Source organism: Canis lupus, chromosome 33 (genome assembly GCF_003254725.2).
Source record: "Canis lupus dingo isolate Sandy chromosome 33, ASM325472v2, whole genome shotgun sequence".
NCBI lineage: Eukaryota > Metazoa > Chordata > Mammalia > Carnivora > Canidae > Canis > Canis lupus.
Window position 1 is genome coordinate 25092391 of NC_064275.1, and position 25958 is coordinate 25118348.

The 25958-nt window shown below is 39.9% G+C and overlaps 1 protein-coding gene across 1 annotated transcript; it reads right to left on the bottom strand.

Annotated features, from left to right (window-relative positions):
• Positions 1 to 357: 357 nt before the first annotated feature.
• HCLS1 (hematopoietic cell-specific Lyn substrate 1) lies at positions 358 to 25052 on the bottom strand. The gene is made up of 14 exons (XM_025475816.3): positions 24899 to 25052; positions 22176 to 22259; positions 21430 to 21503; positions 11510 to 11639; positions 9546 to 9656; positions 7501 to 7555; positions 4969 to 5079; positions 4291 to 4346; positions 3447 to 3516; positions 2617 to 2828; positions 2101 to 2205; positions 1320 to 1587; positions 1112 to 1180; positions 358 to 915 (listed from the first exon to the last, which is right to left on the bottom strand). Exons 2-14 carry the CDS (start codon positions 22257 to 22259, stop codon positions 779 to 781), a joined length of 1482 nt encoding a protein of 493 aa, XP_025331601.3. The 5' UTR covers positions 24899 to 25052; the 3' UTR covers positions 358 to 778.
• Between the last annotated feature and the right edge of the window lie 906 nt (positions 25053 to 25958).

Genomic DNA, 25958 nt, shown 5'->3' on the forward strand with positions numbered 1-25958 from the left:
CCCCTGATTTGTGTTTATTCCTCAAGATCATGTCCTAAAAGAGTGTAGTCATTATTCTCAGGCAGAAGGTGACTGGCCTCTCACAACTGCTGAAGCCAGTAGAAGTTTAACTGCCTTACTGTGAACCCTTCCTTGTCCCCTGGCCCCTCACCTTACTGCTATTTTCCAGGTCAACCTGTTTTGGACTGGGTCTAAGTACAGTCTAAGGAAAAGGCCCACCCCTTGATATCCAGGGTGCAGGGCAATGGGCAGTGGCAGGAAGGAGTCCTCTAGATATGCCTGAAAGAGGAAAGGAGAATTGGAGCCATGAGAGTAGGGCCATTGAGGGCTGTGTAAAAAGTACTATTTACCTCAGCATGGAGATGAATCATAGTCCCATTTTATTTCTGATTTAAGACTGGACAGAGAGAAGACTTAAAAAATATCTCCGTGGAAAAGGAAAGGCAAGCTAGATATACCTTCCCATGTAAGCAAACCAGGATGTTCAGAGCTCACAAACAGAGCAAGGCAGAACTTGGGGTACTTGAGGGAGCATTCACAGGGAAGGAGGAAGGACCACAAGAGAAACATCATGAGTTCATCTAGGGTCGAGAGGACACTGAGGGGAAGGCCACCCCTTTCTCATGCTGTCTCTGCCTCAACCCCTAGTGGAGAAGGAGAGGAAAGTCTGTTTAGAATATCAGGCAACTCATGATATTTGCAGCAGGAATGGGACACAGGCGGATGCAGAACCACTCTGGACATGGGAAGTCACAGTGCAGAAGACAAGGAGGGCCCGTTACTGGAGAAGCTTGACATAATTTGCAGGAAAGAGTCCAAAGTGGCCATGGCAACGTCCCCGCCACCAGCCCTCATCCACCATCTCGATGTCAGTGATGATGTCATCAGGATCAAAGGAAATTTCATCACTTCCCTCTGGGGAGGCAATTTATGGAGTATTAGGATGGTCAGACAATAATCCTTCCACTTCTGTGCCCATGGTAAACCTCAGGGAGGGAAATGGGCTATTCTTGATGCCAAGGCTAGTCCTTCCCTGACCCTCAGAATCCACCTTCCTTTCTTGTAGTAAGGGCCTCCAGGCACTAGACCCCTCAGGCCACTCCAAACCTACCTCCTTGGTAATCATACAGGGCTATCGCTGAGATCCCTGCTCCAGTCCCAGCTGGGTAGCCAGATGATTCTGCATAATGAGAGATATAAACATGGTCTCACCAACATGGAGAAGGATAGCAGGTCCTTTTGGGTAATGGGGGAATTCTTCCTCTTACTCACCCCTGGACTAGACCCAGTTCAGGAGCTGTTTCTCCCCCACCACTCACCAGCCGGAGTAGGACAAGAGGGACTCTGAACTTCGAGCACATCCTCATAGTCCCCATCTGCTTCACCATCCTCTTCACGTATGTCTATGTCTCCAACATCCTCATAGTCATTCTCAGGCTCAGCCGTGGGCTCAGGCTCAGGCTCAGGCTCAGGCTCAGGCTCAGGCTTAGGCTCAGGCTCAGGCTCAGGCTCTGCTTCATACACTGGCTCTTCCTCCAGCTGTAGGCCTTCCAGAGTCCTAGGAGGCAAAGCCGGGGGCTCCTCATCCTGGGAAGAGATGGTGTGGATCAGAGGGATTTCTACAACAGGAGCTGCCTCTCTAAAACCTCCCTATGGAGGACTGCTAATACCCCACCCATCACCGTCCTACCACTTCTACCCTCTATCCTTGCCTCCATCTAACATCCTCTCCTAGGGAACCTAGTCTTTTATCCATCTTCATTCCTCAACTTCCTCCCATACCCACCCACTCAAAACGCCTGCCAAGAGGCAATAGGAGGGAAATGTGAAATGTGTGAGAAGAGGGAAATGGAAAGCAAGTCTGATTCACTGAGTGACCAGGAAAGCACTGAAGCAAACTCGCATCTTTGGGAATCCCACAGCTAGAATTGACCGACTGTCCTGGTCTGCCCAGGACCAGGCGATCCCCAGAATGCAAGACTTTCAGTGCTAAGACCAGGACAGTACCAGACAAACCAGGATGGTTGGTCACTTTATAGGGCCCACCTTCCTAGGACATGAGATGAGGAAGGGGCAGAGAATCTTTGAGGCTCTGCTTACCTCTGGGGGATTCTGAAGCAAGGGCAGGGCAGGCACTGGGCGTTCTGCACTGGTTCTCACAGGCTCAGGCTCAGATGATGGAGAGCTCCCTGCCGGAGGCCAGGCCTGGGGAGAATAAAGCATCTCTCTGGTAAGTATGCAGACCTCAGTCTTCTCACTTATACTGACCCGGAATACCCCTTGCTGTCTCTTCCAATCCAAATCAATCACCTCTCAAGATGGGCTCCCACCTGAAGTGATAGCTCCTTCCCCCTTGTTCCTGCAGCAGTGACTGGCTTCACAGCCAAATACGCAATCTTGGTATATGTAAATCTGGGATTTTCCCCCCCTAACATTTTGGTATATATGAGGCCCAATCACTCAGACTGAAATCATCCTAAAGAAGAGATAGCAGTTATAGACTTTGCCTAAAACCAGGGAGGCCCATGCCTTATTTTCTATCAATGATTTGGACTTCTTAGGCTCCTATCTGGGCAAGGAATCTTGGATGTGAATCCCAGAAGGCCAAGCACTCACATCTGAGGAGATTTTCTTGGGCAATGGGGCTGGCACCTCCGGCTCTCGCACAGTGTTCACTGGCTGCTGAGCCTCATGGCTCATCTTTTTCAGAGCCTTTCTCTCCTGTTGCTGCCTGGCTATCTGCTGTGCCTTTTCTTCTTCCTCTCGCTTCCTCTTCTCCTCAGCCATAGACTCAAATTTTGCCTTCAAGCCACGGGCACCGCTGGAAGCTGCAGATACAAGCAAGAAGAATTAGTATTGTCTTGGCTCAGGGGTGGGGGATGGCACTAAAGGAAGAAAAGGAATTGGTTAAATATCCAGGCAGAGAGCAGATGGAGAGGGACTCATGGGAAGAAAAGTAAAGAGGTATTAATGGAGGAACTAGGGGATTATAGGAGGAGGATGTAGCCCTAAAGCCCAGATTTCCATATAGCCAGGCCATGCAATCTCAGACTTTTGTCCTTTCTAAATTATAAGCCTTGCTCCCCTAATCAACATCCTTCTCTATCCACATTCCTTAAATCTGTATGCCCTCTGACCACCACCCACCTTCTCTTCCCTCATTGCAAGCTCTTATCCTTCTGTATTCTTCCCAAATGACTCCTTATCCCTCCTTCCCTGTGTTCTCTGCTTATAGTTCCTTTCCAATGTCACTCTATATCTCTATCCACTTAACCTAGTTTTTTTGTTTGTTTGTTTTTGTTTTTTTTAGGAGAGAGGATCTGGAAATATCAAGTCTATCTCAGCTAGTCTAGGTAGTTAAAGGTATGGAAGAGGTATCTAGGCATAAGAAAGAATGAGAAGGGAGAGGTGGTTGAGGAACATAAAGAAAAGGAATTAAGACTCACCAGCCTCTATGGGTGTCGTCTTTTTATAAGCTGTGGTTGGGGCCTCCATTTCGTTGAAGCCAACAGCGCTCTACAGAGAGAAGAGTATATGCAGTGTGAAGAGGAGAAGGGAATGATAATGACCCAAAGTCAGTATTGGGGATCGGGGCCCTCATAGGAGGTATCTCTGACCATTTGATGGTCAATAGTTAAACAGGGTATTTCAATATTGTTATTTTGCAGCAGAGAGAGGGATAAAGAAGTTCTAACTTGGTGGGCTCAGCTCTCCCTTTTGAAAGCCCAGAGTACTTAGCATCTCACATCTCTAAGTCCAGTTGCCTAGAATGCAGCATGGCCCCAGCCAATACATGAAGGAGAACTGATGTGAATGGAGTGGGAAGAGATTATAGATTGAATTAAGCAATGCCTAGTAATCAATGAAATTTCAAACACCACCTTTCCCTAAAACGTGTCTGCATTTCTCTCTCTGGCTCCATTTTCCTTAGTTAAAGCTCAGGCTGCAGAAGACTTGCCCATTAAATGCTGAAAGCAGTCAAAGGGGAGTGTAGGATGACAGCTCGGGACACTTAGCTTTTCCTATCTCAAGGTACTTTAGGAGCAGTTTAGGGACTTCTTCCCAAGATATTGAGTGTGCTGGGCAGGCCTGGTGGCTCAGCGGTTTAGCGCCGCCTTCAGCCCAGGGTGTGATCCTGGGGACCCAGGGTCAAGTCCCACATCAGGCTCCCTGCATGGAGCCTGCTTCTCCCTCTGCCTGTGTCTCTGCCTCTCTCTCTCTCTGTCTCTCATGAATAAATAAATAAAAATCTTTATTTAAAAAAAAGATGTTGGTGTGCTGATGCTTTACCTTATCCACTCGGTCCTTCTGGATTCCATATTGCCCACCAAAGCCCTTGGCATAATCTGCAGAACACAAAGGTTTGAGAGTCATAAGAAGAGTTAAAATGCTAGGAATATGTAGGTAGAGGATTTTATAGGAAGAAAGACCAGAAGACAGGAATGTGGAAAACAGAGATGGATGAGGAAGTATGAGAATCAGAGGATAGAGAGAAGCATGGATGGGAATAGGCAGAAAAGGACTGAGAGAGAAAGGACAGGAGAGAGATGTGAATAGGGGAAGATAAAAAAGAGAGAAGTGAGAGAAAAGGAAGGAATACAAAGAAGAAATGAGAAAAAATAAGGAGAGCCATCCAGCCATCTCTTATATGTCCCATCCCTTATGTGTCCGAGAGAGACCTCTCTGTCCTTGTGAGGCATGGGGGCCTGTGAGACTCATAACCAAACCACCCACTTGTCATCACCCAGCCCGTCTGAGTTTACCCTTTCCTCAGTGACCCTTTCTCTTTGGTCTCCTCCATCCTGCTCCTAATCTTGCTATTTTCTTCTCTGTCCTCCTGGTGTCTACCCCAACCCCTACATACATACGTACACTTACCCTTCTGGGTCCTCTATGTCAGCTTCCAGAAAGGAAGGAAGGCAGACTTTATGCTACTCTGAGACCTTCTTCCTCTCCAACCCAACTTACCTCTTTGGGACTCGTGTTTCTCTGTTTCTCCCTTGTAGTCATATCCCAGAGCTGCCTTGTCCCGTTTATCCTTCTCTATACCATAGCGGCCTCCAAAGCCATGAGAGTAATCTATGGTGGAAGGAGGAGTCATGAGAGCCTGCTCTAAGCCCACAGGAATGTGCTGTGGAAGAGAGAAGTCAGGAGGAACGGGTGCAGAGGGATAAGGGCCTGGGAAAAGAGCAGGGCTAGGATCTAGGTAGATTAACAAGAAACAAGTATCCTAAGTCATCTTTTGTAAGCGGTAATTCAACACTGTTCACTCCTTTCCTCTCCTCCTTTACCTCCATCCTAAAATAAGAAGATCGTTTCAATTTTCTCCCTTCTTCAGGGAAGGGGAAAGTATAGAGAATGTAAAGAGAGACTTTTAGGAGAAAAAAGGCAGATACATATGAAAACAGGCATATGAAATTTATGCCTGTTCCTATTCCCATATAAACACTTAGAAATGTCTGCTCAAATATAACAATTTTTTTTTTTTTGTAGGGAAGCTCAAGAAAAAAGAAAAAAATATCCTGGCTCCAGAAGCAAATAGATGAATCAAAGCCATAAATATGAAGGCAATTATGAGCTAACTCAGAAAGCCCAAGGGTGTTTTAAATCCCAAATTTAGTCCCTAGGGATTAGGATAAGAACAGCAGGCTGGGGAACAAGAAATGGAAGTCTGCCCACTTCTATAAAAGAGTTCTAGAAAAATTCTATTCATTTGTTCAGGGAAATGGTGAAGGGGGTTGTAGTTTGTTCAGCATTTGGTAGGGGGAAATTTTACCTATGGAACTTGGAAACTCCAGGCCTACCCTGAGTATGTAGAATGCAAATATCCAGTTTTATACTATTTATATTACACAGGAATTCTAAGCTGGGAAATTAATGCTGACCTAGAAAAATATATACTAAAGAAAGAATATGCATCAGAAAGATGGCAAGAATATCAGACAAAGTAGACCTCAATACAAAATGCATTATAAGAGATAAGAGAAATATAACACAAAAATAAGAGAACAAATCATCATTAATGAGGAATATGTATGCTGGTATAATCTATTAACAGAATCAAAACTCATGAAGCAAAAACTGACAGAAACAAAGAAAAATAGAAAAATATGTGATCTTAGACGAAAATTTTAACACTCTTCTTACGTTATTTGAAAGAATGTTTAGACAAAAATAATCTAAAATTATAGAAGGCCCAAACAACATTAACAACTAACAAAACCTAATTAACATTTACAGAACATTATATCCCCAAACTGCAGAATATAGTTTTTTCATGCACATAGAATATTCACCAAGGTAGACCATATGGTTGGAGTACCTGGATGGCTTAGGAAAGTAAGCATCTGACTCTTGATTTCAGCTCAGGTTATGATCTCAGGATCATGAGATCAAGCCCTGCATCGAGTTCTGTACTGGGCATGGAACCTGCTTAAGATTCTCCCCCTCACCACTGCACTTAAAAAATAAAATAAAAATAAAAAAGAGAGAGACAATCAAATGAGAATGAAAATCTTCAATATTCATCAATATGAGTTCCAGAAGAAGGGATAAAAGAGAAAAGAGAAGAAACACTATCCCAAGACAACAGGCCTGAGAACTTTCTATAATGAAAGTTATTTCTCAGGTTGAAGAGAATCGGTTAGTCTCATGTAGGATAAGAGAAATAGATCCAACACCTAGATATATCTGAGGGTATCAGAGAGAAAAAAAAAAAAACTTTTCATGAAAAAAAAAAAAAACAAACAGAACAGAGAGACAAGACATGTTACCTACAAAGGAACAAGAGTTAGACTCCACAAGAGAGATGCCAAAAAGTATGAAATAATATACTCAAAGTGATGATGGGGAAAATAGCAATGAAGAATGAAACAAAATGTATATTTTAGACAAAGCCTGGGAGTTTTTTCATAGGCTCTCACTGGAAGAATTATCAAAGGATATACTTTAGTAAGAAGGAAATAGAAGAAAAAGAGGAAACAGATACAATAAACAGTGATGCACCAGATACTTGGTAAATATGTTGGTCAATTTAAATAAATATTCACTAAATAATAATAATGATTCATTTTTGTGGGGTTTAAAAACACAAAATCCTTATACTGAGCAACAACAATTGGCCAGTTGGCACTAAGAATGTAGGATGTAGAAGGAATGTAATTAACTTATTCTATATTTCCTTTATTACTAGGAAGAGATAGTGATTAATTTTAAACTTAAGTCAAAGATGAATGTTAAAATCTAGGGACTACTTCCTAAAATAAAGTAGTAGAATACCTTATTTTCGATCCATTAGAGGGAAGGGGGACTAAAGAAAACTTGATCAATCTCCTAGAAGAAGGTAAATAAGAAAGAAGCAAGTACATGCTTGGATTTAAAAAAATAAAATAGTGGGGAACTGTGCCTGCAACTAAAGGGAGTTGATGACAGCTGTTGGGAGGTGAAGTCTGAGTAGAACAGGTCAATCAGGTTGCTAAGGCTGGAGCGCAGGGTCCTTGCCTTTCTGAGATGCGTGCTTCTCCACTTCTCCTTTGTAATCAAAGCCAACTGCAGACTACAGAGAAAAGGAGAGTGGATTAGTTAGAATTGGAACTGACAGTTTTTCCCCTCCCTCACACACTCATACCCCTAGCTCAGGCCAGAAGCTAGTTTACAAGAGCTCAAGGCTGAGAATGGGGGTTTAACCTAGAAACAGACAAGAACCCTGACCCGGCAGGCTGGTGTAGTGGCTGTATGCTACAGAGCAATGAACTTGCGCTCCGTAGGTTCATCAACTCTAGATTCAAAACCCAACCCCACCTTCCCTCTTTATAGTTGTTTAACTTAAGCATATCCTTTATATCACTGAGCCTCAGTCACCTCAAATATGAAATAAAAATAGGCAAACCTGACTTATTTGCCTCAACTATAAAATGGGAGAAATGATATTGTGGGTACTAAGTGGGGCAAGGTATATAAAAAGTATTTGTATTGTGTCATTCAGTAAATTAGTGCTTTTCTTCCTAATTCTCATGAAACTAAAATAATAGCTAGAAAAGTGCCTTGTAAACTATAAAGCACTATGCACATGTAAGAAATATTATCCCATTCCTAATGGATTATATATACCACACCTCTTCTCTTTCCCTAAGTGGCAGGGGAAACCCAGAGATGTATTTTGGTGGGATGAGAGGCAACTGAGAGAACTTGGGCCCTAACTGCTTCAGGACTGGATATGTTAGCTAATACCTAACATCATCACATAGCTGCATCCCCATCTAGCTCAGGACCTTGGGTCTCTAAGCAAGACTAGATTTTCCATCTCAAGGGCTATTAGTATGTATGGTTTCTTAATTTACACGACACACTGATTGTTTAGGTGATTCCCTGTGTGGTGCATGAGGCAGATGAAAGAAAGAACAATGAGAGATCAGGCAAAGGTGAGATGGAAGGGAAATCCCATCCTCATTAGAGAAGAACATTCCATGCTCCATATTCCATTATGCCTTAAAAAATCACCTTCTATGTTTTTCCTTTTCATTACAGTAATTTTGAACTTTTCTGCCCAAACCCTACAATGCAAATATTCTAACACTTAGCTTTAAGGATTCAGGCCCACCTAATTAACAACTGCAGGTAAAAAGAAAGTCTCAGCTAGCTGTGAAGGAAATATCCTCCCTGTATGCAGCTACAAGGGAAGAGACACTATTCTACCCATAAAAAATATGACCAGAGAGTCTGAACTCAGGCACTTGGGGTGGTGCTGGGGGGTGGGCATCTGACCCTTGGTTTTTGCTTAAGTCATGACCTCAGGGTCATTAGGTCGAGCTCTACCTCAGGCTCCATACTCAGTGCAGTCTGTTTGAGACTCTCTCTCTCTCTTATCTTCCTTCTACTCTCTCTCAAATAAATAAATCCTTAAAAAAAAGAGTCTGATCTACTCAGGTGTGAAATGAGAACATTAATGAGTTATCAATGGTACTCTCCTGACCACTCCATAATTTTAATTGTACTGTGCCTTTTCTCCTCTTTTTTAAACTACTTTTTTGTACAGAGGCATCTTTAAAACCCCTGGACTTCAAGGATTTGGTGATAAATCTTGTGAAAAGTAACCTCTACCTTCTAAAAACATTATAACCCTAATTAGCTGTTGTACTCAATTATTTGCTGCTGTGGTATTAATACTTAAGCTAACATCTATGTTCTCCTGAAAGGTAGAAATAATTATAACATTTTAATATTTGACCAAAAGAGGACTTTTGAAATTTCCCTCCTTTTTCTTCATACGTACAAGCATAATAAAAATCAATGATTTGATGGATTTCTTTTCTAAACAGAGTTTGAGACTCTTTTTCTCATTTAAATTAACACTATTCAGTTCAGCATGTGGCTTCCCAGAGTGGCACCAAGGAATTTGCTAAGGAAGGTTATGGGAGCTATCATCATGATGAACCCACCTAAGTCCACTGCCCTCTCCTTCTTTAGGAGAAACATAGGCCCACATTAATGGTGAGTGTTGATAAATCCCACATGATGTGAGCTAGGTAGCATTGGGAGAGACTTACCTTGTCTGCCCTGTCCTTCTCAACTCCATATTTGCCACCAAAGCCTCTGGCAGCATCAGTCTGAGAAGAGTGCTTCTCCACCTCAGCGACATATTCATGGCCCACAGCACTCTAAAAAAAGTCAGATGGAATGAGTGAAAGACGTAAGAGACTCTTAAATATAGGGAACAAACTGAGGGCTCTGGAGGAGAGATAGGTGGAGGGACAGGGTAACTGGGTGATGGGCATTAAGGAGGGTATTTGATGGAATGAGTACTGGGTGAATCACTGCAAATGATGAATCACTACATTCTACCCCTGAAACCAATACAACACTGTATGTAATCTAACTTGAATTTAAATAAAAATTTGAAGGAAAAAAAAGAAATAATGCAGACATGGTTGAAAGTGAGAATAGAACAAATTCAATTCTGGGTCACTCTCATAGCCTCCATGGGTTTATCACACAGAGAATAGGTGAGGAGAGAACAAGTTTACTTTTTCTGGAAGCTTGCACATCCTAAGTCTTCCTTAATACCATTAGGAACTCATCATTCAGGAAACTCCTATCGATCGGACTGGCAATCCCAAGGATAGAGACAAAGTAGACAGAACAGTGTTTAAACAAAAAACAAAAAGAAAGCTAATGACAAGGGACATATGGGTCAAAATAGAATGAGGTAGTTATCGAAGAGAGATCAAGGGGGACTGACTTAATTAATGCTCCAACTGAGATTGCGTATTTCATGAAAACAGCCAGGCGCTTTTGTTCTGGATCTTTGTTCCTGGGTGTCCATCAAATTTCAGAAGAGCCAACTGAGCCCTGATATTTAACAGTGACTGACTTGACACCAAAGGGGGTTGGCAGACAATACTGCAAGTAGTCCAAGAGGGCATATAACTTTCCTATTTCCCCCCACTTTTTACTCCATCTATTGTTTTATTTTCTATTTGGTTTTGAAAGGTATATCTCTTCTAATATTTAGATATGGATACTTTTAAAATTTGGAACTTGGAAAAAAAATTTGGAACTTGGGTAGTACCTCAAACCAAATAATGATACCTTGCAGAGTCCCAACCAAAAAGAAATTAAAAAGCTTTTCCTTCCTCCTGTTCCAAGCTCATGCTGGGATAAACATTATCAACAGAGACTGATATGAAACACTGCCCTGTATGAGCTCCTGGGAACATCTTTTGCAGTATTTTTAGGTTTGTGTAGGTCAGATTTGCTTGTGAATTTAAGAATGAATGAATGCTTATCTATCTTAGTTTTTTTCCTAGGAATTTTGTAAAGAATATAAGCCTATGTTGCATTATACAATGACAAAACAAAATACTTCTTGAGGGTGAACTAAAGGCTTTCACTGGATAGTTTTTTTTTTCTCCTTGGAGATAAAATGTTTTTTTTTTTTGTTATAGGCATATATATCTCTATCTTTGAGGTTAGGAAAATCAATGGAAACTGATTTATAATATAAGTACTTTTATCATACTTTTATAGTAGTTAATGATAAAGGAAAACAATATTCATATTTGAAGGTATCTAAAAATTAAATTAACATCAATATTTTTCACATGTGCACATCATATAAAGTATAATATATATACAAAAAGAACACTAAGAACACAGTAAAGAAAATAATGATAAGTTGCAACATCAGCATAACACACAAGCATTTACAAGCAGTAAATGATTTTAAAACAGATTTTTTTCTTTCCCTAATTGTGACCCTATCTCCTTAGCCTAGGAGTTACAGTATGGCTGGGCCTACCATGGGCCACTCTTTTTTAAATTTTTGAATCCTGTTTTCCACCATTTATATTTTATGTGTTGGAATCAGGAAAAAATGAAACAAATAATATGGGGACATTCTATTTTAAAGCCCAAATGAAAACTGTACTTTTGAATAAGTTTTGAACCATAATACTAATAAACGAATCAATCTATCTTTTGTCTTTAAGCAAAGATCTTCCTTTCAACTTACCTTGTCCATTCGGTCTCTTTCCACCCCAAATCGACCTCCATACCCATGGGATGCTTTGGGCCCTGATTCCATCTCCTTCTTCTTGAGAATATCATGTTCCTCTGATACTTTGTTCCTCAGCTGGTGGATGCTGGAAGTAACCACATGACAGAGACTCATCTAGCACTGAAAGTCAATGAATTATCCTTCCCAGAAAAATGGAAATCTTAAGAGGTGTTGCTTATTTTTACCAAAAATCTGAGCCCCCAAAGTATATCAATACTGGGTTTGGGAGTAAGAGATTAGTGTGGCCTACATACTATATAGTGTGATTTAAACTTTTCATAAGCCAATAATACTTTCTCCAATCTGTTATTTTGCCCACTAAATCAATCTTCTGATATTTGTTGCATTTTTCATCCTCCTAAATATTAGAGGACAGTGATGCCAATTATATTCTAGTAACTAGGAAGTTATTTTCCTTCTAAATGGGTATGCTTTATAGCTTTAGATATTCTCTCTCAAAAAGCACAGAAATATTTATATACCCTTTTACCCATACATTCTAGTCCTGAGAGTCTACCCCAAGGAAATAATTTTAAACATGGCAAGGCTTAATGTCTGATACTGTGCACTGAAACACTGTATATAATAGCAAAACTAAGAAACAATTTGCATGGACAATACTTGGAGAATATATATATTATATTATGTATATAATATATATTATGGAATATTACTCAGCCATCACAAAGAAGGAAATTTTGCCATTTGCAACAACATGGATAGAACTAGAGGGTATTATGCTAAACAAAATAAGTCAGAGAAAGACAAAAAGCATATTATTTCACTCATATATGGAATTTAAGAAACAAAACAGAGAACATAGGGGATGGGAAGGAAAAATAAAATAAGATAAAAACAGAGTGGGAGGCAAACCTAAGAGACTCTTAACTATAGGGAACAAGCTGAGAGTTGCTGGAAGGGTGGAAGGAGTGGAGTAACTGGGTGTTGGGCAGTAAGAAGGGCATTGGATGGAATGAGCACTGGGTGTTACATGCAGTTGCATTCATCAGTTATGAATCACTACATTCTACCCCTGAAACTAATAATACACTATATGTTAACTAAGTTGAATTAAAATAAAAAATCTACCTGCATGAAGAATAATTTAAAAATAAAGTCATTATCAGGGACTTTTAAAAAACTAATAAATTTCACTCATCACTAATTATTGTGATATGTTAAGGCTCAAATAACCTTGATTTGGGACACCTCTATCTCTACGAGACTGTAACACCAAAAGGAGGCATTCATTCTCCTTCTTACTTCACTTTCATCTTCACCATGAGGATAGAGAGCACCTCTGCGTATCTGTTTGCCTTGAGGATATGAAGTAATAGTTCAGCACCAGCACTAGCATCAATGAGTGACAATCAGGACTGATATCTGAACACATATAAGCATCTCTGGGGATTCTTAGAAACATTTGGGTAAGAGAACCCTTAATAAAAAATTTTGACTTCCTGCAGCAAGAAACAGAGGTTTATAGAATTGAGACAGTAATGTTACTGGGACTTCACCTGCTCCAGGAAACCAGGTACATTGGTTATAGGTAGAATGGCCACTCCACAGCAGAAATTCTCTTCTTTCATGGGAGAATAGATCCATCTGGTGGCCTCGTAGTATAAGCCCACCAAAAGTCTTTTTTAAAAGCCTTCTACGCTTTAGTCATAGTTAATTTTAGAAAGCTGGCTTGGAACCAGATGAAATAAGCTAAGTGCTGGAAGAACCATCTGTTCCGTGCCTGCTCTAAACCCTCTGGCAGCAGTGGAGGCAGAGATCCTGTGTTGCTAGTTCAACAACACTGACACTTTAGAAATGTCTGTGTCAAAAAAGCAATTGGTTCCAAGAACATGTAAATAACTGTTATTTCCCAACCAAAATATTCAGATGAAGAATGAAGAAAATGGGGCTTAAAAATTACTTTCAAATGAGGAAAATGTGCAAAGTTTTAATGAACCCAATGATTGCCACATGAATCATAAGTATATTATAATTAAAACAAGTTTTTAAAAGGGATTTAAAAATGAGATTCAGGAATTTCCACCTTATGGATTGACCGCAAGGCTAATCAGAAGATCATGCCAATAGATAATACAATTTAAATAAAAATTTTGGGGCCAAAGAAGACGGACTTCTATATATTAAAATATATATATATGTACATATATATATGTATATATGTGTGTGTATATATATATATATATATATATAATATAGCCACTCTAAATAGGTCTTAATTGTATTACTCCTTCACTCAATAAACTTTTGAGTATAAGGCACTGTTAGGCTCTGAGGATACAAAGATGCTTAATGTATATGGAGATAGTGGTCAGTTGGAAGAAATATAAAAAGTTACAATTCAATGTGCTAAGTGGCATACATAAGAAACTTTTGACACACTGATGCTCAGATGCCTATTTTAAGTTTTAAAATACCTTGGATTTGGCAAAGCAACGTAGTTTATGGAACCAAGGGAAACCCAGGACCTTAAAGATGAATTAGGGGAAGGAACTGATCTTTTTTGTTTTTGTTACAAAAGTAAAAGCACAAAGGTGAGTCACACAGATTAAGATTTTACCCACAGATGATATGATCATAGATGTAGAAAATCCTAAAGAATCTACCAAATGTGCTACTAGAACTATTAAGTACAGTTGGCAAGTTCATAGGATATAAGGTCACTATCAAAATCAATTCCATTTCTACATACAGGCATAACTTTGCAGATATTGTGTTTTTAACCCACTGAAAATTTGTGGCAACCCTACATTAAGTGAGTCCATTGGTACCATTTTTCCAACACCATTTGCTCACTTCATGTATCTCTGTCACTTTTTGGTAATTTGTACAATATTTCATAGTTTTTCATTATTATTATATATTATTATAATTGCTATGGTGATCCATGATCAGTGATCTCTGATGTTACTATTGTAATTGTTTTGGGGGCATCATGGACCATACCAATATAAGATGGTAAACTTAATTCATAAATGTTGGGTATGTTCTGACTGTTTCACCAATGAGCCTTTTTTTTTTTTTTTTAATCTCTCTCTCTCTCCTCAGGCCTCCCTAATCCCTGAGACACAACAACATTGAAATCAGGCCAATTAATAAGCCTACAATAGCCTCTAAGTGTTTGAGTAAAAGGAAGATTCACATGTCTCTCACTCTAAATCAAAAGCTAGAAATGATTAAACTTCATGAGGAAGGCATGTCAAAAGCCAGCATAGGCCCAGAGCTAGGCCACTTGCACCAAACAATTAGCCAAGTTGTGAATAAAAAGGAAGAGTTCTTAAAGGAAATTAAAAGCACTACTCCAGTGAAAATATGAGTGATAAGATAGTGAACCAGCCTTATTGCTGATTTGGAGAACATTTGAGAGATATGGATACAAGATCAAACCAACCACAACACTCCCTTAAGCCAAACCCTAATTCAGAGCAAGGCCCTAACTCTCTTTAATTCTATGAAGGCTGAGAGAGGTGAGGAAGCTGCAGAAGAAAAGTTGGAAACTAGCAGAGGTTGGCTCATGAGGTTTAAGGGAAGAAGCCATCTCCATAAAAGTACAAGGGGAAGCAGCAAGTGCTGATGTAGAATCTGCAGCAAGTTGTCCAGAAGACCTAGCTCAGATCAATCATGAAGGTGGCTACACTAAACAATAGATTTTCAGTGTGGATAACAAAGCCTTATTTTGAAAGAAGTTGGCATCTAGGACTCTCACAGCTCGAGAGTAGAAGTCAGCGCAGCTTCAAAGTTTCAAACGAGAGTTTGATTCTCTTGTTAAGGGCTAAGGCGGCTGATGATTTTAAGCTGAAACCAATGCTTATTTACCATTCTGAAAATCCTGGAGCCCTTAAGAATTATGCTAAATCTATTCTGCTGTGCTCTACAAATGGAAGAACAACCCTGGATGATAGCATGTGTTTACAACATGGTTTACTGAATATTTTAGGTCCACTGTTGAGACCTACAGCTCAGAAAGATTCCTTTCAAAATATCACTGCTCAATGACAATGTACCTGGTCATCCAAGAGCTTTGATGGAGATGCACATGATTAATATCACTTTCATGCCTGCTGACACAAGTCCATTCTGCTGCCCATAGATCAAGGAGTAAATTTCATCTTTCAAGTCTTATTATCTAGTCTTATTATCTAATAAATACATCTTGTGAGGCTATCGCTGCCCTGATAGTGCTTTCTCTGATGGATCTGGGCAAAGTACACTGAAAACCTTCTGGAACAGATTCATCCTTCTATGTGCCATTAAGAACATTCATAATTCGCAGGGAGAGATCAAAATATCAACATTAATAGGAGTTTAGAGGAAGTTGCATCCAACCATCATGGATGACTTTGAGGGGTTCAAGACTTCAGTGGAGGAATTAACTGCAAATGTAGGGCAAGCAGCAAGAGAACTAGAATTAGAAGTGGAGCCTGAGGATGTGACTGAACTACTGTTATCTCATGATAGAACTTTAATGGATGAACAATTGCTTCTTATAGACAAGCAAAGAAAGTGGTTTCTTGAGATGAAATGTACTCCTGGTGAAGATGCTGTGAAAACTATTGAAATGATACCAAAGGATTTAGAATATTATATAAACTTACATGATAAAGCAAGTGGCAGGTTTTGAGAGGATTGATTCCAATTTTGAAAGAAGTTCTACTGTGGGTAAAATGCTATCAAACAGTGTTGCATGCTACAGGGAAATCATTGATGAAAGGAAGTGTCAATCAATGTAGCAATCTTCCAATTTTGGCACAAAATTTTGCCATAGAAATTACCACAGTCACCCCAACGTTAGCAACTATCACCTTGATCAGTTAGAAGCCATCAACATGAAGGCAAGATCCTCCACCAGCAAAAAGATTATGACTCACAGAATGTTCAGAAAGCTCTTAGCATTATTTTTTTAGCAATAAAGTGTTTTTAAATTAAGGTATGTACATATTTTAGACATAATGCTATATACACTTAGTAGACTACAATATAATGTAACCATAAATTTTATATGCACTGAATGAATAAAAATATTCATCTGACTTGCTTTATTACAATATTTACTTTATTGTGACGATCTGGAGCCAAACCTGCAATATCATTGAGATATGACTATACTAGCCGTGGACATTTGGAATCAATTAAAAGTTAAAAATAAATACCATTTATCATCACATGAAATATTTTAGCATCAGTGTAACAAAATATGTCCAAGACCTGAACACTGAAAAATATTTCTAAAAAATTAAAGAAGACCTAGATAAATACATGTTCATGGACAGGAAAATTCAAAATCATTAAGCTATCAATTTTCTCTAAAATAATCTACAGATTCGATGAATTTCAACCAAAATATGAACAGGCATTTTTATAGGAATTGACTTTTTATTCTAAAACGAATGGGAAAAATTACAGGAAAACAAACCATGAGAGACTCCTAACTCTGGGAAACAAAGGGTTGCAGAAAAGGAGGTGGGTGGGGGGATGTGGTGACTGGATGACGGGCACTAAGGAGGGCACATGATGAAATGAGCACTGGGTGTTATACTATATGTTGGCAAATTGAATTTAAATAAAATATTTTTAAAAATAAATAAATAAAATGTAAAGTTCTGGGTTAGTATAGTTTTTTTTAAGAGAGGCAAATTTAGAGGATATGACTTTATGACATATCATAAAGCTACAATAATCAGTGCAGTATGGTATAGTTCAAGGTTGACAAAAAGATTTTTAAAAAATACTATGGAAATAGACCTGTATGTATATGGTCAAAGATACTATGTAAGTAAATGGAGAAAGAACAGACTTTTTTGAGATATGGGGAGGGGTAGGGTAAGAGGGAGAGAATCTTATGCAGTCTCCATGCCCAGCACAAGCCCTAAATGGGGCTCTATCTCATGACCCTAAGATCATTATCTGAACTGAAATCAAGAGTCAGATGTGTAACCAACTGAGCCACCCATATGCCCCAATGAACGAACATCTTATGATGTTGGAATAATAAAATATCCATTCAAAAAAGGTGAACCTCAATCTTTGCCTCACACTGTACACAAAAGCAACTTTGAAATAGGTCATAGATTTAAATGTAAATGTAAAAGCTAAACCTATAAATCTTTTAGAACAAAATATAAGAGAAAACCTTCACAATTTGAAGGAGTAGATGGAAGTTCATCAGATATATAAAGTGTTAGTCAAAATATTGTTTGAAAAAATAGACTTCATTAGAATCAATATCTTCTGATCCTCAAAAGATGCCATTAAGAAAAAGAAAAGACAAGTTTAACCTGGAAGGAAATATTTGTATAACACATATCTCACAAAAGACTATAAAAAGAATATATAAAAAGCCCTTAAAACTCAATAACAATACAAATGATCTACTTTGAAAGTGAGGAAAAGATTTGAACAGATACTTTAAATGAAGATACATGAAGATACATGAATGACACATAGCAAGATGCTCAATAAAATTAGACATCAAAAAATACAAGTCAAAATCACCACATACCCACAAGAATGGTAAAAATTAAAAATACTAACAATATCAAGTGTAGACAAGGATGTGGAGCAATTGAAATCCATACATTATTGGTAGGAATAAAAAATGGTAAATTCCTTTCAGAAAACAGTGGTAATTTTTAAAAAAATAAATACACACTATATGACTTAACAATTCTATTCCAAGGTATTTCACAAGAGAAACAAAAATATGTGTCAACAAAAAGATTTGGACCCAAACGTTCATGACAGCTTTATTTGCAATAGTCCCAAATGGTCAACAACCCAGATGTCCATCAGTAAGGTAATGGATAAAATAAACTATGGTATATCCATACAATGGGAAACTACTTGACAGTTAAAAAGAACAAAAGTCTAATACACAGAGAAGAAGGCAAACCATAAGAGATTCTTAACTTTAGGGAACAAACTGAGGGTGATATGGTGATGGGGTAATTGGGTGATGGGCATTAAGGAGGGCACATGATGTAATGAGTACTGGGTATTATATTTAACTGATGAATCACTAAATTCTAACCCTGATACTAATACTATACTGTATGTTAACTAAATTGAATTTAAATAAAATCTTTTTAAAAAGGGACTGGTATGCAAAGACCATGGATAGATCTCAAAAAATTGTGTTGAATGAAAGAAAACAGACATAAAAGAATGCATTCGGTATTATTGCAGTTACATAAAATTCTGGAACAGGCAAGACTAATGTATAGTGACAAGAAAGAGCTCAGTGTTTACACCCAGCCAGGGATGGACATGGGATATACTGACATGCGCATGATAGAGCAAGAGTGGCAGAAGCTGGAGGAAGGGACACTTGGGTGGCTCAGTGGTTGAGCATCTGCCGCGAGATCCCTGGGTCCTGGGATCAAGTCCCGCATTAGGGTCCCAGCAGGGAGCCTGCTTCCCCTCTGCCTATGTCTCTCTCTCTCTCTCTGTTTCTCATGAATAAATAAACAAAATCACCAGAAAAAAAAGAAGCAGCAGCAGGAGGAAAGGGTCAGAGTCCTTGGAACACTAGGTTGCCTGGAGCTGCCCGGCCCATATGCCTCTATATGAGAGATGAGGGATGGAAACTATCATATGAGCTATTCACTGAATTACCAAGCCACTCCCCAAACTAAATATACTTTAGGCAGACTTTAAAAAGAAAGATTATGATGTAGGGGAAGGTAGTGAGATTAGTGAGAACCACAATCACTTCCTTTTCCTGCTCTGAGTGATCTCAACTCTGCTGCTACTGTTCTCTCCAATTTCCCCCTCCTTTCTAAAGCCCTTAGTGATTCCCACTTGACCTTAAAAATTGGCTTAGCCCACACTAGCTAGAGAAGATCCCAGAATATTAGAAACTTACACTAATGGAAGGTCCTCTTGATCCCAGAGGTCTTTTTGATCCCAGCAGGAAAACCAAAAATCAGAGAGAAAAATGACTTGTCCATTGGTCACCTGGCTAGCTACTAGCAGAGATGGGGCTTTACACATTGGTAGCTTTGGTAAACGGGGGAGGGGAGTGGGTTTTTGTGTAAATGTTTCCATCATTTATGCTATCATATAGTGATCCAGTTAGGCTAACAAGGTAACATCCAAGGTCACTACACTTTATGATTCCAAGAGTTAACAGACAGGGTAATGGATATACAGAATTATGTAACACAACAATCCGGGTAAACACCACTTAGGAAGAAAAAAGACTCATTTTTTTTACAAGCTTATGCTAGGTTTTTAGAAAGAAAAACTGATTTAAACTAATCTACATTAACAAGCAAGAGAAATATTATTGAAACACTTAAGAGGTGCTAAATACTGCATTAGAAAGTTGATACATGTTAGCCCACTGAATTCTAACCATATTCTGCAGGGTAGACATTATTATCTTCATTTGATAAATAAGCTGAGATTCGGATGTGTTCTATATCTAAATTCACATCACTTGTAGCTGCAGGGCTGTCAGTTGAACCTAAATCTATCTGATACCCAAACTCAAGCTGTTTCTCTAAGATCATGGCAAAGATTTGGGAGTCCTCCTTAAAATGCTCTGCTCCTACTATGCATGAGACGGGCACTGGTTAGGGAAAGGTATAAGGAGCATTTGTATCTTCCTCTTAACAGTTCTCAGGATGCTAGGGCTGAGTAGCCTTTACTCAGGACAGCTTAGGAAAGGATCCTTTTAATTTTTTTTTAATCTATGAGTCTGCAAATGAGCATCAAGAAACTTCCTGCAAGACCCTATTCCATTTTTTTTTTCATTTTTCCAACTGCTTCCAGTATTGTTTGGTTTGTTTAAAAACAATATTCATTACATTTACTTAAGATAAACTATTATGTCTGGTCAAACAACAATGCATAGTTTTGAATATTATCAAATTATATAAACACATGCCAAATTTTCATAGTGTGTTGTTTGTGCAACGTGGCCATCCACTGACATTTTTTTAAAACTAGGGGGAAAAGAGATAAAAACACTGTTGTTACAGTGTGGGTGGGTAGTTAAAATGGGATTTTAAGCTGTATTAATTTTGCCAATTTGCATGTAATTGTTAATTTTTGCTTTTGTTATTTATTATGTCTACCTTGCTACTCATATTCAACATTCTGACACAATAGCAGAAGCCAAAGCAGATGGCCATGGTTAGATGATTCTGAACAATCCATGGAGAGAAGGAATCTTCCAATTCAAATATATAATATATACCACAGAAACCTTTGGCTATGTAAGTTCCTTTTCTCTTACAGTGTACGTGTTTTATTGTTTTGCCTTTGTTTCTGATAAAATATTGGGCTATAATCTTTAAGACCCCTAAATACCATTACTAAAATAGTTTTAACCAACTGGTTTCCCTATGTTACATTTCTTCATATTACCATTCATGGTTTCCAACTTCTGCCAAGTAGCCAAATTCAAATTTTTATTTTAAAAATCATCTAGGCCAGATACAACCTAATATTGTCCTCTGCTTACAATATTCTGAGTTGTTTACCAATGTTTTACTGAATCCTTTCTGGTCCATCTGAAGTCACCTACCTTCTAGACACACACTTATCTTTATCTGAATATAAAGTGACACAACCTCAGTATTTGAGCTACATCCTCTCCAAATCCTTTATAATAGACCCACTGAGGGAAATAGCATAGTTTTTAGAAATAAGAGAATAAAATTGGGGGGGGGGGCGGTAAGAGGAGAGACATGAAACAGAAATATACAAAGATACACATAGGGACAGATTTGAGAAATAGACACATAGACGTTTTCTCCCTCCTTCCTTCTTCCCTCACCTTCCCCTGAGTTTTCTAGTTTTTTCAAGTCTCTTCCCACATCCTTTTCCTGCACCTTAGTCCTTTTGGCACCTACTTGATATGCTCTGTGCGTCCAGAGCCCTCAATGGTCTTGGCTCCCCACCGTTGCTCCTTCTCAGAGATGTCATTCTGCAAAAGACAGCATTCAGCAATAAGTGATGGCAAGAGATGTGCCACACTGAGAGAGGCCATGCAGCTGACACACATGCCCCCCAGGTCCTGTATCTACTGCCTCCTCTTTACTTCTTATAAAAGTAAAGTCAGGATCTTTACTGAGGATCTTTATTCAGACTCTTCCCTATATTTACTCAGCAGGGTCTTTACTCAGACTCTTCCTTACATTTACCTGACCTTACCACCCCCCTGCTATGTTTAAATTAAACTGGTGGACCCTGAAACCTCCCCTTCTGCTCCACATCCCTCTTACTTTCCTCTTCAGGTCTTCCACAATTACTGAATCCCATAAATTACAGAGGTCTAACTCATATCCTGGCTCACAGGCCCAAGGAGAGCCAGGTTAACCTGCACCTCACCTTTACCAGAGGTTGTCACAGTCTCTCAATCACAATGTCAAACTCTTCTACACCTGTTCCCTTCCATCCTTAACATTAACTATCATGCATGCCCCACTCAGGGCAGCCAACTGTCCTACTAGTCAGTTCCACCATTAGGGCTATTTCAGTCCCAGATTGTCCTTTTTAAGTCCCCTTGAAGGTGACAGAGTGGCCCAGATGCCTCTGCCTCATCCTCCCCACCTCTACCTTTTATTGATTTTCCAAGCAAAGCTATTCCCAAACTCACCACAAAATCAGGGTCTGTGTCCCAATCATCACCCTGGGTCTCCACGGAGACAGATACATCATGCCCTACTACAGACTTCCACATCTGAGGGTGACAGGGGAATAATTAGGGAGAGAAAATCAAGAAGAGGGAAAACAAGAATGCTGAAGTCAATGGTATAGCAGTCCAATGGTTTTGCTATTTTTTCTTAGAATAAAATAGAAGTTGAGGCAAAGCAAATGGAAGTTTTAGGAAAATACTTTTGCTATTTGCTCCGTTACAGGAGCAGGGAGGATTTAGTCAAGGCAAACTAATGTGGCCTAGGCCTAATGAGTGAAGTTATGGGTGTAGGTAATGTTAAATAACCTGCGTGTTGGGGATCCCTGGGTGGCTCAGCAGTTTAGCACCTGTCTTTGGCCCAGGGTGCGATCCTGGAGTCCTGGGATCGAGTCCCATGTCGGGCTCCCGGCATGGAGCCTGCTTCTCCCTCCTCCTGTGTCCCTGCCTCTCTCTCTGTCTCTCATAAATAAATACATAAATCTTAAAAAGAAAATAACCTGCATGTCAAAACTACTGGAATCATTCGAGTCACAAGGCTAGCTGCGAAGTAGCTTGAAGTGGCAATCAATGAGGGGCACTAGAAGTACAGCACCATCCCACTCAGGTTTCCACATATGACTCCTGTTATAGCTGTTGAAATGTTATCAGTCCAGTTCCTAATAAAGTGAACATCTATACTCCTCTCTACAACCTGCAAAATTCTATAGAGAAAATCCCAACTCTAGTGCAAGTTCCTGTCCCTTCTCCATTTTAAGAGCAGCTACTGAACAGGTGCATGAAGTCAGTAGAGCAGTTGGCTGAAATTCCTACCCTGAATGACGTTAGAGAAACATCATTTGCTGGAAATGAATCACCTATTCTTTAATTTTTAAAAAAGGTTCAGTTCTATTTCTAAGGAAGATAGCTGGTTCAAAAACTAACATGTAATAAATCCCTTATTTTGAACATTAAGAGTTATTAGATTGTTATTAACTAAGTAAATAATTAAGAAATATTTTGAGAACACTAGTATGAAGGGGAGCCAAACTGCTTTTCCACTGTGGCATTCCCCCGTGTTTCCACTGGCCCTGCCAATTATGCATGAGGAGCAGCAAGTTGCTCTGTATCTATGGGATCCTGGATCTCCATGTGAAGAGGAAACCATGAACAATGCTTATCTGCTCTGGGGAACACTGAGACCTCTCGACCCTGGTACCACTAGCTAGCTGGCAACTCCCTTGCCCATCCTTCCTTGGATTCCTCATTCCACTGCTGTTTTTTCCTATGTTCTTCACTGTCTCCCAAATGAGCCCCTCTTACAACTGCTCCTAGGACTCCATAGTGTCTCCACGCAGGCCATCAGAGTCTCTGATTTTCCTTTCCACTTCAAAACTCCACTTTCTCCATGTTCTTTGAAAATCTCCTTGGAAACCAACTAGCCCAAGGAAATTTGGGGGAAAGTTGGTTAAAGAGATGCAAAGAGGACAGTGGAGAAGTATTGGCTGAATCAGCTATACCTCGGGATGAGCCCCTGCCCAAAAAACTGCCTTCTCCTACAGGGCAACAATTATGGATGGGGGGAAGGTGGAGAAGTTTCTGGTCCTGGCTCCTGAGCTTCTTTTTGATAAAATAACTTTATACAGAAAATGGAAAGGACAAGTCTCTGAAATATTCATGATCAAAAAGGAACCAACAAGGACTGATGGTCCTCTCCTCTTTCGTGCTGTACCTCTGAGACCTGAGCCTAACACCCAAAAACCTCTTATCCCCATGTATTTTTGAAACAAAGGGAAGTTTCTGATACAGAGACTATTTGGTGTCCTTGAGTTACTGGCCAGAAATAGGAAAGTGAGAGGTGCCATTAGAGGTATGGGAGTGGGGATTAACTTGGTGAGGACTGATTCCCAGGATTGCGCACAATCAAGGGCCTTATCACAAGGCTGCCTTGTAGCATCAGTAAAGTACATGGACCTTGATTCAGAAGATCACCCCAGCTCTGCTACTAAGCACCTGTGGGAACAGGGGTAAGGGAATCAGCATAGGGTATGTACTTACTTGTCAGGGACCATGGTATGCAATTTTAAATATTAGTTTGGTAAATCATCCAACATCTTTGATACTGTTTTCCCCAGTGGAAAATAAATGAAGAGATTAACCTAGCTAATTCATCCAGTCCCCTTCATTTCTGACATTCTGGAATTACGTGATCCTACACACAGAAACCAGCCCTAGTCAAACCATCATGCCTTCATCGGGCCTCCATCTGCACTTGTGCTCAGCACTGGCATACAGGAGCAACTACTTCCTGCTCTGTCACAATGTCTCTGATGTGAGTTCTGTTTCTCTGCTAGACCATATGCGTGCTCTCCAAGGACAGAGACTTTGTCTTCATCTCCTGTGGCCCTCCTCCCACCTCAGTGCCTAGGAGCAACAGGCCTTAGGAGGGAGTTGTAGATTGTCAGTAGAAATTAGGGAGTCCCAGCTGCTGCTGAATCCTGTGCCCTGGGCTCCTGACCCCCATTTCTGTTTCTATCCCCAGATGCTCATTACCCACAACTACTCACCCCCAGGCCTCTAGCCATAAAAGGTCAAGAGCCTACTAGCAATGACTTCGTCTCTCACCGAGGACTAAGAGCCAGGTAGGTTCCCCTTAATTCAGCTCTTGCCCAGTGCTCCCCAACTTTCCCATTGCTCAGAGTACCCACCTCCAATAGTGCGAGTGTCTGCTCTAAGCCCCCAGCTTTTCACGTCGTCACTGGGCTCCCTCTCTGTGCTGCCACTTCAGAGCAAGAAGCTCTGAGCTGCTGCTTCAGTTCCGTATTCAGGTTTTCTGTCATTTCCTGACACCCTGTCCTCATAGCTACTTCCTGAAGTTTGAGTCAGTTCCTTCTGCTTAGGCACTTAAAAAAAAAAAAAAAAAAAAAAAAAGGAGTAAATGCCTCTGCCTCCGTGCCTAGTCTTTTGCAAGGTTCTGAGAGTCACAGGGAAGTTATGAAAAATGCTGGTCTTACTCTTAAGAGTTTATATCTCATCAGGGATGCAACACATTCAACCAGAAAATACAGAAAAGAAGCCTGTAGAGCAGCATTCATGTCCTAAATGGGTGGGCAGTTACATCTGTTATAAGGAATTTGTGGTAAAAGTAATTGGTGTGAAATAATCAAGAAAGGCTAAGTGGGAAAAAGTGATTTTTATGTGGATTTTGAAGGGTAAGATTTAAAAAGAAACTCAATTCTACATTACCCATAGCACTTAGAACTGGGATTTGCATACAGATATTCAAATAAACACTGATCGGTTGAATTAGAAGACAGTAAGTCACAGGGGAAAGGCAAGACATGGAGGGGGAAAGTTTCAGAGATTATTTAGGGGATAATGAGGAGTCTGAGCTAATAACTAGTTGAAAGATTTGGTTCTAGTTAGCAGGAAGTCTGAAAGAACTAGATAGTACCAGATGGGGGAAGGTTTTGTGGCATCTTGTATTACTGCTCAAGATTTGCAGCCCCTCCCTTCCCTCTTGAAGTCAGACTTGCTCAGGTGACTTATTCTGGCCAATTAAATGTGAAAAGTGAAATACATCACTTTCCAGTGGAGACTTTAAGACAGTGCAAGCTTTGTTGTGCTCTTCTGCCCACTGCTCAGCAAGGCAAACTGCAGCTCTCGAACGGCTCCTCTGGCAGCCTGGGTCACCAAGTGAGAGGGTCCCCCAACCGAGAATGATGACAACACAAGTAACTAAATAGTAATCTTTGCTGTTTTAGCTAC

Excerpts from the sequence above, each read along its gene's own strand:
- HCLS1 (XM_025475816.3), bottom strand. The coding sequence starts at position 22,259 with ATGTGGAAGTCTGTAGTAGGGCATGATGTATCTGTCTCCGTGGAGACC. Across the intron at positions 9,657-11,509 it reads AAAGAGACCGAATGGACAAG|AGTGCTGTGGGCCATGAATA; the intron begins GTAAGTTGAAAG and ends GACTTTTTTTAG. Across the intron at positions 5,080-7,500 it reads GAAGCACGCATCTCAGAAAG|ATTACTCTCATGGCTTTGGA; the intron begins GCAAGGACCCTG and ends CTTCCACCATAG.